The sequence below is a fragment of the Ovis canadensis genome, chromosome 3, assembly GCF_042477335.2.
Source record: "Ovis canadensis isolate MfBH-ARS-UI-01 breed Bighorn chromosome 3, ARS-UI_OviCan_v2, whole genome shotgun sequence".
NCBI lineage: Eukaryota > Metazoa > Chordata > Mammalia > Artiodactyla > Bovidae > Ovis > Ovis canadensis.
The window spans coordinates 43,282,931-43,295,385 of NC_091247.1; the positions used below are offsets into that span (position 1 = coordinate 43,282,931).

General features: G+C 38.6%; 1 protein-coding gene across 1 annotated transcript in view; it reads left to right on the plus strand.

The window, feature by feature from the left end:
• The first annotated feature begins 345 nt into the window (after positions 1-345).
• RAB1A (RAB1A, member RAS oncogene family) overlaps positions 346-12,455 on the plus strand; it is a 30,048-nt gene continuing 17,938 nt past the window's right edge. Inside the window, exon 1 of the mRNA XM_069583019.1 lies at positions 346-812. Within this exon, the coding sequence (XP_069439120.1) occupies positions 790-812 (23 nt within the window). The 5' untranslated portion in view covers positions 346-789. The remainder of the gene's footprint in view (positions 813-12,455) is intronic.

Sequence of the window (12,455 nt, forward strand, 5' to 3'; positions counted from 1 at the left end):
GGAAGCTCAAGCCTGAAGCAGGTCAGACCAGCAAAAGGCACACAGGAGCCGAGACCCCCTAGTTCCCTTTTCCTCCACCTAGGCTCTCAGGCGGTCCCTCGGCTTCCGACCCCTCTCTCCCCAGCCCGCAGGGTCCCGGGATCCCCACCCCCTTCTTCCGCCAGCTGCCGGCACCGCCCTCTGTCCCTCCCCTCCCCTTCCCCTCCCCCTCCGCCGTGGGGCGCTGACTCGCCCGGCTGCCACGTCTCACTGATGACATCACCAGAGCCGCTCGGCCTTAGCCAATCCGCTAGGGGGAGTCCGAGCGAAGTCCTAGCCAGCGAGTCAGCGGGGAGGGGAGCAGGGAGAGGCGGAGCGAGGGGGGGTTGAGAGAAGGGGGAATGGGGCGAGCGACAGCCCCTCAAGTACGCGTGCGCCGTAAGCGCGGAGCTTGGCGGGAAGCTGAGTCCAGGTCTTGGCCCTGCACGTGGTTCCCTAGCGTCCGCAGCCGCGCTCGCAACTCTCTTTCCCGGCATGCCACGCGGTGCGGCCGCCCTTTGGGCTGTGTAAAGGCCCCTCGGTCTAAGGCTTTCCTATTTCCTGGTTCGCCGGCGGCCATTTTGGGTGGAAGCGATAGCTGAGTGGTGGCGGCTGCTGATTGTGTTCTAAAGGGACGGAGTGGGATAAAGACGTTTGCTCTCCTGGAACAGCCTATCTCATTCCTCTCCTTCGACTACCCGTGGCGCGGAGAGTCAGGGCGGCGGCTGCAGCAGCAAGGGCGGCGGTGGCGGCGGCGGCAGCTGCAGTGACATGTCCAGCATGAATCCCGAATAGTGAGTGCAGGAGAGCACCGGTCGGCTGGGTCCGTGGGCCACCTTGGGAAGGCTTAGAGGGGGCGAGGAGGGCGGAGAAAGGGGCCTCGGCCTCGGTGAGGTAAGGGTGATGGGTCAGGAGAGGTTGGCGGCTGGGAGTCGGGCCCCATTGTCTGACGGAGGAGGGGCGGCCGAGGGGAGGGGAGGGGTCGGGCCGGAGGGGTGAGCCGCCTGGGCCTGGACCCGGTTTGGTTGTAGTACTGGCCTGAGTGCCGGGCCGGTGTGTAGGGACAGTCCGCGAAGAGGGTTGGGGCGTCTGGGAGTCGGTGGTGGAGCCGTGGGAAGGGGTAGCTTTTTTTGGAGGCAGTGACTTTTCAAGGAGGGCCAGTTTTTTAAGGGGTGGGGATGAGGTGAGACAACTCTCTTAGAGGGCATTGTCAGACCCTACGCCCGCGCTCTGCGGAGCTGTCAGAACCTTCGGGGTGGAAACCAGCTTTACTTGTAAATCTTGAGCTTGTTGGCTGTTTCTTCCACCCTCCTCTCCAGGTTGCAGGTAATATGGATGCTTTTCAGGGCAGCGTGGGATTACGGGGAATGAATAGATGGTGAGAATCGATTTAAAAATTTTAGTTCTGTTTTTTTAGTTATTTCCTGGAGTTCTTTACGAACTCAGCGAGCCCATTGCCTTCCTGAAAAACCTGGGCGTTCGTGAGAATTTTTTTTTTTTTAAGAGGACACCGAAGTCCTTTTGCCTTGTGTAGGTCAAGGGAAAAACAAAACAAAACACTAGCACTAAACCTAGGGACATCTTTGTGGTATTACCAAATACAAGCAAGACTTTGCTGTAAAGTTGCGAGAAAAACGAATGGGCCCTTTGATAGATCTGTAGGTTTTGAATTACCTACTTGAAGGCTTGCAGATAGGGAATGAGGTTTCGTGACGTGTCATGAAAAGTTAATGCATTTCTTTTTCTTGCTTCCTCAAGAAGTCACCACAGCAGATGTGACACACCTGTCACCTTCCTGGGACCCGGTGTTTCTTTCCTTAGGAAGACTTTGTTGGGTTCTCCTTAATGGCCCTTAAAACAGTTTGCATTTTGAAATTAGTGAATAATTGAAGGAGATTTAATTGGTATTCCTGGGTGTCAGAAGGATTTGGGGGGAGATGGGGAATTTTTTAAAGCAGAGATCAATCTTTGACCTAAATGTTGAGTTTATTTGCTGTTTTGGTCAATTACTGCTAAATATTTCCCCTAAAAGGTACACCCATGGGTTTAGCTGACTGTCATGTGTGTGTCACATGGCTCTTGCAAAATGCATTCTGACTTCAACTTTTTTAATACTGTGGTTTGACGCAGAAATGTCCCTTTCTGTTCTGAACAGAAGCTGTAGTACTTTATTAAAATTTTATATACTTTAAGAAGTTGAAGATAGTGTTCTAATAGTGTCCTGTTGGCTATGCTGGCAGTTTTTTATCAAGAGCTCCAAGGACAAAGTTGGTTTTGCATAGTTGGACAGAGTTGAACTTGAGGCCTCTAATTTAGAAGTTGTCCTGGCAACAGTAAAGTACATGGATTTTCCATTTTATGGAGATTTGTCTTCTGTTCAGGGAGTTTCTTAAATTTGCTACATGTATAGACTCTGAATTTATTTCTCCTTTTGTAAAATTAGGACAACAGTGTTTATTCCTATTGGGGATATGTATATGTAAAAGAATTTGGTAAACTTGTAAGAGCAGGGTACATCATTGTATAAGGCTTTCCAGTCATAGTAAAATTTAGGAATATAACCCTTATCCTCAAGGAATTGATAATGGAATATTAAAAAATAGATATTATATATGTTAAATACCAGTAGATACGGCAAGTTCCAGATGTGTGACATGGATTGGAGCCACAAGATTTTAAAAGAAGTTGTGGGGTTGTGGTTGGCTGGTACCGTTCAGGAAGACCTTGTAGAGAATAAACCAGTAAGGGCATTATTAGCATTTGATTTGGAGAAGCAGAGGGAGTGAGAACGATTGTTCAGGAGGGAAGAAGAAAGAAGAATGGTTAATAAATGACAGGGATAGTAATTCTTAAGTAGAGTGTCAAACCATCCTTTGTTTTGACGGTTCTAGATTAATGACCTCAACAGAATCAATCCCAGAAATCATTTTTATATTTTTATGGCATGGAGTGTGCCAGTACCTGGGCTACTGTATTTATATTCTAGGCTGTCTCATAAGTAAAATAACCTAGTAGCTTGGAAAAACCTTTGGAAAAGCACTAATGAAAAGTACTTAAGGTGAGAAGAGGTGGTATTTTATTATGAAAGGTCACAAGGGCAACCAGTAAGCAGATTTTTAGAATCTGACTTGAGCAATTTCTTGTCTTTAATCAAGTTTATTAGCATCATTAAAGTAATTAGAGAAAAATTGGGAACTAGAGAAAAGAAGGAAATTCTTGGAATTTAATCATGCAGACACAAGCCCATTTGCTTTAAAACCGTGTTCTAAACTTTAAAATCCAAGGTTTTTTTTTTTTTAAGTTAAAACTTTTAATGGATGAGTACCTTTTATGATTCTACAGTGTTACCCTAATAGCTAACATTTATGGCCACTTATTATATGCCAGGTACAATATAGTGCATTATATAATACACATGTATTATAGTGTATACTTTATATGCTAATTTGAAACAATAGTATACAAGGGAATATTTACAGGTGCACCCCAGATGTTCCTTGTTTTGGTTTGTCATGTTCTTAGAGAAACTTTAAAAATCTGCTGTATGGGTGCTGCTGAATTTGGTAATAAAATGTGTTCTTGACAAAAGTTTGGTTCTCTCAGAATGAACAAGATTTTAGATTTGTTTAAGTTGATAACGATTACCTGTTGGTAGCTTTATTACTGAATGCTTTTATTTTATAATCTTTAAGTTGTAAGTTTTTGGTTTGGGAGTGAGAATAAGAAATATGTCCATTAATGATTAAATTTGAAGCTTTTTCTTTGACTACTTTCCATGTTATTTGGCTGATTTGGGAGAAATGGTCCTGGGTTATCTTTATTAGCAGAAATTAAGGGTAATGACTGACTCATTTGAACTTTGAATACTACAAACAAAAACAAAATGCAACCAGAGTGGAGTCTGAGCAGTGGAAAAAGTAGATGGAAAGTGTCAAAGCTCTTTTCTTTTTCTTCCGGAGATTTGAAGAAAGATTTTAATTTTCCTGAGCTAGGAGATGAAGCAGGCAGTGATTATTTCAGCACACTGGTTAAGAAATGCTTAACATTATTCTCATACCAGAAGCATTTTTCCTAATCCGCTAGCTTCTGTTGGATTTTTTTTTTTTAGTGTCAAAATCATTTTGGCTGCTTCATCTATAAGGAGTATGTTAAGAATGAAATACGTGTACCTATCTCAACCAGTTAACTCCAGTCAGAAGACCTGTATGTAGTAGTGTCTTTGGATTGGCTAGTTTTTTTTTTTTTTAAAGATCACATTTTTTTGGACATGTATATACTTCTTTATTTATATATTTTTGGCTGCTCTTAGTCTTTGTTGCTGCACGAGAGCTTTCTCTAGTTGCAGCGAGTGGTGGCTGCTCTAGTTTGGGTGCCCTTGCTTCTCATTGTGGTGGCTTCTCTTGTAGAGTTGTGGCACAGGGACTCATTCGTTGTGGCTCATGGGCCTTAGAGCGTGCAGGCTTCAGTCCAGAGGGCTCAGTTGCTCCACCATATGTGGAATCTTCCTGGAGCAAGGATGGAACCCATGTGTCCTGCATTGGCAGGTGGATTCTTACCCACTGCGCCACCAGGGTAGTCCCTGGATCAACTAGTTCATTGCAGAAAAATTTGTAAAAGAAAAAAATTTTTTAAACCTTGCTTTTTTACGTTTTAACATAATTATGGCATATATTTTAATCAGTCTCCTAAACTTTGTTTTGTGTCATGGTAGATTCAAGGAACATTTGACTTTTTTTTTTTTTTTGGACCAGTGCTCTGCTTTGAATAAGTCTATCTTTTAATTTAAGGATTTGAAAGTAAAAACAAGTTAATCAGTTCTATTATCTGGCTAACAGTGTAATTTCATTGATAAATACATCATTACTGCCTTTTACATAATTTTTAGTTAATTTTTTTTTATTAGAAAAGAAGCAGAAACCAACTAAAAATAGGTTTTATTTTTGTTGGTTGCTTTGATGACTTTTTGATGGTGTTAGTAGTGATTTGGGAAATTCAAAAAAGTTTAAAGAAGTATTCTCACTGTCCAAAATATGACTATTTAATGTCTGTAGAGAATCAGTGTATGTAATTTCTCTGCATAGTGTAAGTTCCCAGTAGCTATGTAGACTTTCCACAAAATGCATCTTACGAGTTTGGCGTGAGTGGATGATCTTGTAGGATCATTTAAAGAAACTGAAATTTTACATTTAAAATTTCTTCTCCTTTTCATCATGAATAGGTTAAAGTATAGGATGTTGACAGTGTCTTACATATTGAAAGTTTTTTTTTTTTTAAAGGTAGAAGAGCTTTAGAATCAGGTGTTCTCTTGCCAACTGTTGACTTTTAAAGAGAATTTTGCTTTGTGAGTAATTTTATTTCTTTAGTATTTCAATTTTTGTTCTAGAAGCAATAAGTGATTTTTCTAAGTGATGTAACAAGTGCTTAACGTCTTGTTATGTTCATATCCTGTCAGCAGTCCTTTGGCTGTGTATGTGTTTTTTGCTCTCCTTGGCAACTTCTGACTACAAATATGATGGTTTTACCACTTGTAGTTGTAATACTTAAGTTTCCTTTTTGATAGTTAAGAGCTTACTTTTGCTGTTACCTATTGGCTCTTTCCTAATGTATGAAAATGGGGTTAAATAAAATGCTTTTTAAGATTCTGAGATTTTTTTTTTAATTTGCAAAATAAAAAGATGAAGAGAAACTAAAAATGGGTGTAGGATGCCAGTGCCTGGGATATCTTAGATGTGTTGACTTTCCTGCTTTTTACCACTGTTCATCTGAACTGCATTTTGAAGTTTTAGTAAGAGTTAGACAAAATGACCACCTCCCTGCCCTGCTCTGGGAGAGGAGAACAGTCAGGCTTTTCCACTGTTTTCTTGTAGAAGGTGGGGCTGAGGAGAGATTGCTTCTTTGATATCAGGAATAGAATTCAGGGAAGAAAACCGAGGACTTGGCTTTTCCTTGGACCCACCCTGTGATGTTTCAAATTATAAAAGGGTAGTATAAAGGGAAAGTAATCCTGAGGCTTTAGAGAGCCAGAGAATAAATGTTTGTTGGTTTGTTTATTTACTTAAATATGTGAAGAAATAGGGTACAAAGGAGAAGTAGGAAATGAAATTTTCCTTGGTACTTTTTTGACTGATGGGTCAGTTTATTAAATCCAAGGTTGCTGATATAGGTTCCAGTTAAGTTCGCTCTGTTCCATGTTTATAGATTTTGACAGGTAGTATTACTTTTGCTCATAAGAACCACTCTTTGGGAACATTAATTTTGATAATAATAGCTACTAATTGACAAGTACTTACTCTCTGTGCCAGCTACTTGGCTAGGGTCTTCACATAGGGCATTTCATGCACTCTGTACCTCAGACTAGTGAGCTTTACAAATGAGATTGACTGAATTATATAATTGAAGTTTTCCAGGACAGTGATGAATTTAACGTGTCTGACTGTATTTTCTTTGAATAACAATAGTACTTAAATGGAATTACTACTTGTACTTGCTGCTCTGCCCGTTTAGGGCAGTTATTCTTAACCGATTTATGGTCATGTACCCTTGGGAATATTTGATAAACACTATGGATCTATTGCCTATGTATATACATACTCATAGCATTCTGCATAAAGTTGCAAGCTGTTCACATTCCCTGAGCGTATTCGTGAACCTCAAGTTATAAATGCCTGATGTAGAAGATTGAAAACAAAAGAGAATTTTCACTGCCATTCTTTTGAAATGTAGAAACCCAAGGGGGACAGATTTTAGCTTTAAATCTGGGATCTTGAACTAATTTCAAAATGGGAGATTTGTTTGGGTATGGCTTATTTTGATGACCTAGTCTGTGCTTTTCTTTTCTTCTCCTTTTATTAAAATGTTTACCTGTTTGGTTCTCATTAAGTTACTGATAGATGAAGTGTTTCCAACATTCTTGAAACAAAGACACACTAAGTTCAAACAGCATTAGTGTTCACATGAACAGCAATGTCATCTCTGCAGTTATCTTTATTGCCATAAAATTCATATGGATGTAATTAGAGTAAATGCCTAGATCAGAGTAATATGTAATATAGTCTTAATTGAATTATATGGGATTTATAAAAATAGTTAAATTTATAGAAGGATAGTTTAAGCAACTTTGTCAAATTATTTAGTGCTTAATTTATAGGTTGGTGGGTGGCATTTGTCCTCATAAAGAGCAATTGGGTTCATCACTTACTAAAGCTAATGAAGTCAGAACTCCAAAATTTACCATGCTGTTTTGAGCTGAGCTTACTCTCTACTAAAACAAATGTTCTAAGTTAATTTAAGCAGTAAGTTACACTTTATATGTGTTCAGGTTCTGTGTGCTAGTTCATAGATGTCTTGATTCATTCTGATAGGTTTTATATATAAAGTAGGACTTATATACTGACTTTATTATCATCTGAGAGTGTAAAATATATCAAGGGAATTGGTGAGAAATGGGCGAAAAAAAAAACTAACCCAGCATTTTGAGTTGAAAACCATAGGTTTAAGTTCAGAATACCACTTACTTCATACAGTCCATTTATGCCTTTTGAGCTTGTTAAATTTTTCTAACACATTTAATCATCAAACATGGATTACTGACCTATTTGAAAAAAATTTTCAATACAGATATTTAAAATCTTTCAGTGAGCATACACATGCACACGCATGTAGGTAGACACACGCAAAAATCTAATTTCCTTGGAGAAAAAGCTTGATAAAACAGCCAGCCTTTTGTCATTACACTATGCTAGGAGTTGAGGGGTTTTAATTTTTGATTATACAACAGAGACTTCGCTCCCAGATGCTTACCAGTTAGTTAAGATGACTCAAACTTAAGCAAGTATAATCAATTTAACAGTATTAGCGCAAATTAAAGCTTATGTTTTTGTTTTTTTTTTTGTAGAGACTAGGATGGCATAATAGTGCAAAAAAATTGGAGAAGGGGCCTAGGATTTCAATTGTTGACAGAAAGTTTCAGTTATGTTGATTTAGCTGAAGAAGAACACAGCACCGAGGAGGACGCTCCAGAAGCCCTGGTGCTAGTCTTGAGTTAAGATCAATAGGAAACAACCTGAGTTCCCGCCTCTAGTCAGAAATTTTACGTACGTCCATTATTTCCCCTAATCCAATGAAGAAATAGGGTCCTAATTTTACAGGAGTCGGAGGCAGAGAAGAGTTAAATGCAGTAGAATTGGAATTTTAACTCAAGGGCCTGTGGTTTTACAGTCCAGGTATGCTGGTTCCAGTTTACTGTGTGTGGTTAACTTCTAGGAATTTGAAATTAAGCCAGTTAATTAGGCAACTAGCATTTTTGTGGCCAATTATGTCTAAAATTCTTGATTGGAGAGGTCTGTTAAAAATGTTAAGAAAGTATACATACATCCTCTCCTTTCTATGGCTGATTCATGTTGAGTTTTGACAGAAAACAACAAAATTCTGTAAACCAGTTATCCTTCAATTAAAAAAAAAAAGGGTTTGTGAGGTATGTATTGTTAATAGGCCTTTGACTTTCTTCACATCTTGTGTTTGGTTGATCTTTAGAGCTTCTCTGGACTTGAAGTTAATTATTGTATCCATTTTCAGTTTTTCTACCCTCATGACTATTTTTTTTTTTCCTCATGACTATTCTTGACTACTTGGTGCCTTAAAGTCATGCAGGCCTTTTCTGTGAGAAAAGCAGGTAAAGCAAAATGCCTTTCTTTTACTGGAGAGGCAGGCTTATTTGCTGCAGACCATTTTACGGTTGTATGTGTTGCTAGTTTTGATCATTGTACTTATAACTGTTACCTGGTAATTTTTGCAGTTTTACTTTATATAAATTAAACTGGTAATTTGTCACACGTCATCTGTACAGAAACTTCGGATAAACAAACAGCTTCAACGTTTTTGTCTGTAGCTCTTGAATTTTTTCATCAGGTTACATCCTGGATTGGAGGGAGGAAGGGACAATGATAATTGCCACTTACTGTGCTCCTGTAATGTACCAGACACTGTGCTAGATATTTTAGAGGCAGTATTTGTACTCTTGACCAGAGCCTCATCAGGTGGTTCAGGTGTGTGCCTGTGTGCTCAGTGGGGTCCGACTCTTTGCGACCCCATATACTGTAGCCCTCCAGGCTCCTCTGTCCATGGGATTTTCCAGGCAAGAATACTGGAGTAGGTTGCCATTTCCTTGCTCCAGGGGATCCTCCCAACCCAGGGATCGAACCCTCATCTTTAGTGCCTCCTGCATTGGCAGGTGGATTCTTTATCACTGAGCCACCTGCGAAGCCCTCTAATTGGGTGGTAGTGTGCTAATGGAATCTTTTTACAGATGAAGAAATAGAGCAACATAGTGATAGGTGAGTACCTTGCTTTAAGATTTTGTAGCTAGTATTTGATGGAGCCTGAATTCAAATACAGGTCTTTCCAGCTCTAAAACCCATGCAGGCTTTGAAAGGTAAGGAGATAGTGGACACTTGGTGTGCTTTTCAGCAAATATTTGCCGTTAAATGCATTTTAAGACCATTTACTCTCTTGTCCTCTTGTATGGCTTACTACTTCCAATCAACCAAAGTTTCTCTCATTTTCCGAATTCCAGCTTTGGGTTTTTGGAACACCTTTAAACAGAGCCTAAAATGGAACCTCGAAAATTAATCTGTTGTCTCTAAATATGTTTTATTTAATTGTGGTTTTAGTGGTCAGTTGTAGGGAGAGTTTTTTTTTAATTGCTTGGCAATTTTTTTAAATATGAAGGAAAGACTGTTGCTCTCTCAGATCTTAATTGTTTATTTCGACTAACAGGTTGCTTTCGGCTATTACTGAAGGTTTGTTTAGTTTTTATTAATTTAATCAGGAAAGTAATATGTGCTCTATAAAATTCAAACAATACAATTGAAGCATATGAAAAAGTTCTTACCTCTTCTCTAGCCTAATGATCAATTTTGAATTGTGTTCTGTGGAGCATAAAGTGAGTAAAGAAGAGTTGATGTCATGCACAATTATTGCAGCTCCAAAGTTTTCTTAATCTTTTTAAACTCCAAACGCTAATAGGCTAGTGTGTAGTTTAAAGACGAATTAAAATTTGTTGGGCCCACTATATCATAATCTCATATCATGACTTTTGTTTTAAATTTGTTATATGAGCTTAGTTTTAGGCTGTTTTCAAGTATGATTTTATAAAAAGGTAAAACTACACGTTTCGTGTCATGCAAGTGAACTTGTTCTAGGTGAAAGAGAAGAAATTACAGGTTCCGTTTAACTTTGTAAAATAGCTGGTCTTTTCTAAGGTATACTTAGAGCTGACATTTTAAAATTTGTGTTTTGGGGTGTACTGTTTGGATAAAAACAATTATATAATTCTCCACTGTTTACTTTGTCTTGTCTTCCTTGGTGTATTTCCAAAGTGTATGTTGAAAGTTGTGTTAATGTCAGTCAACTTTCTTTTGTAACATTTTCATTGACAGGTGAACTGTATGTGATAATCCAAATTTTATTTCATAAAAGAAGATAAAAAATGTTTATTTTTATTTAATCCAAAAAGTTGATTCATATCTTTGTTGCTTATATTGGGAGTGTGCCAATGCTACCTGCTTCCAGCCTTGACCTACTCTGCCTATTTAGGTGTCACTTGTGTTAGGGCAGGTGTGCCGAAAGAACTCATTAGGTTGTTTAGTCACTGAATAAGCCATTGATTAAAATTTTTTCCTCTTCTCAAATAGCATTTTTTTTTTTCTGGTTAGAAAAGTAATAACAGTGTGATTGCAGACATTTTAAAAAATAGAAAGAGAAGACAAGTATAATCATACAGTTTAGAAGTGTCCCCTTCTTTCCCCAAATCTTTTATGGGTGTACAAATTGTTTTTTAACAATAATGGGTTATTCTGGACAAAGATGTTCTATAATCTTTTTACGTAATAGTATATCATGTAATAGTCTCTTGATATAATGGAATTCTGAGTAGTATTTTAGATTGAGCAACAAGCAGATTCATCTCCTTCCTCTTTTATGTATGCAGTTTGGTAACCTCATAAAAAGGAAAACATTTTATCTAAATAGAATTTTTAATAGACATGGGTTTTAAGTAACTTTTTAAAAATACTGTTTTCATGCTCTCACAATAGTGATTTTTTTTTTTTTAAGGTACGGAAAGTGTTAATGCTTACATGCAAAAATGGCACGGGTATTAAGATTTATGTTCAGATCATAAATAATGGAAATAAAGGGTCTGCAGTATTGAAAAAGTAGACCATGAGTTGACTGATAACAAAAAAAATTTTTCACTTGCTGTTGCCTTTGGCATCCCACCATCCAATTGTTAAAAGGCTGAATCTGCCCCACTTCCATGCAGTCTTAATCTTTGTCAGTCTTAACTGTCTTACTTTCTCACTGAATTATCTCCACTTTGCAGTAATTTTCTGAAAAAATACTTGTGCCTCAAAAGCAAAGTTTTTATTTTACAGATTCTACCATGATTTATGATTGTTGATTTAACTCAAGAAAACACAAAATATATCTCTCACATTTAAAAAATATCAGGAGCTAGCTTTTTTCAATGAGATTATACCTATTTCATTAATGTTCTCATAGTTTGTTTTTCTAAAATCTTTTTATTTTGAAGTAAATTTAGATTCACAGAAGAATTGTAAAAGCAGTACAGAGAATTCTTGTATGCCCTTTGTCCAACTTCCCCTAATGTTAGCATCTTATATACCATGGTACATTTATCAGAATTAAGAAATTAACATGGGTAAACTGAACTAAACTATAGACTTTTAGTTCAGTTTCTCCAGTTTTTGCAGTAATGTCGTTTTCTGTTCCAGAACCTAATCCAAGAGACCATGTTGTATTTAATTATTATATCATATTAGCCTCCTTCATCTGAGTTTCCTCAATGTAGATTTTCATTATCTTGGCAGTTTTGAAGAGCTTAGGTATTTTGTAAATTTCCCTCAATTTGCATTTGTCTGATGTTTTCTTTTGATTAGATGGGGTTATAGATTTGGGAAGAGGTGCCATAGAGGTGAGACTTCCCTGTAGCTCAAACAGTAAAGAATCTGCCTGCCATGCAGAAGACCAGGGCTCTATTCGTGAGGCTTGGGAAGGGGACTGGCAACCCACTCCAGTATTCTTGCCTGGCGAATTCCATGGACAGAGAAGCCTGGTGGGCCAAAGTCCGTGGAGTCGCAAAGAGTCGGACATCACACACAGACACGCACACAGAGACACACACACACACACAGACACACATAGTCTGTGGGGTTGCAAAGAGTCGGACATCACACACAGACACACATACAGAGACACACACACAGACACACATAGTCCATGGGGTCGCAAAGAGTCAGACATCACACACACCCACACACACACCCCCCCCCCCAGTCATTAAGAACCAATGCACCCTCAGGGGAAGGGAGCTAAAGAGGCCCCATCTCCTGGAGGGAGGAGCATGCATCGGATTTGTG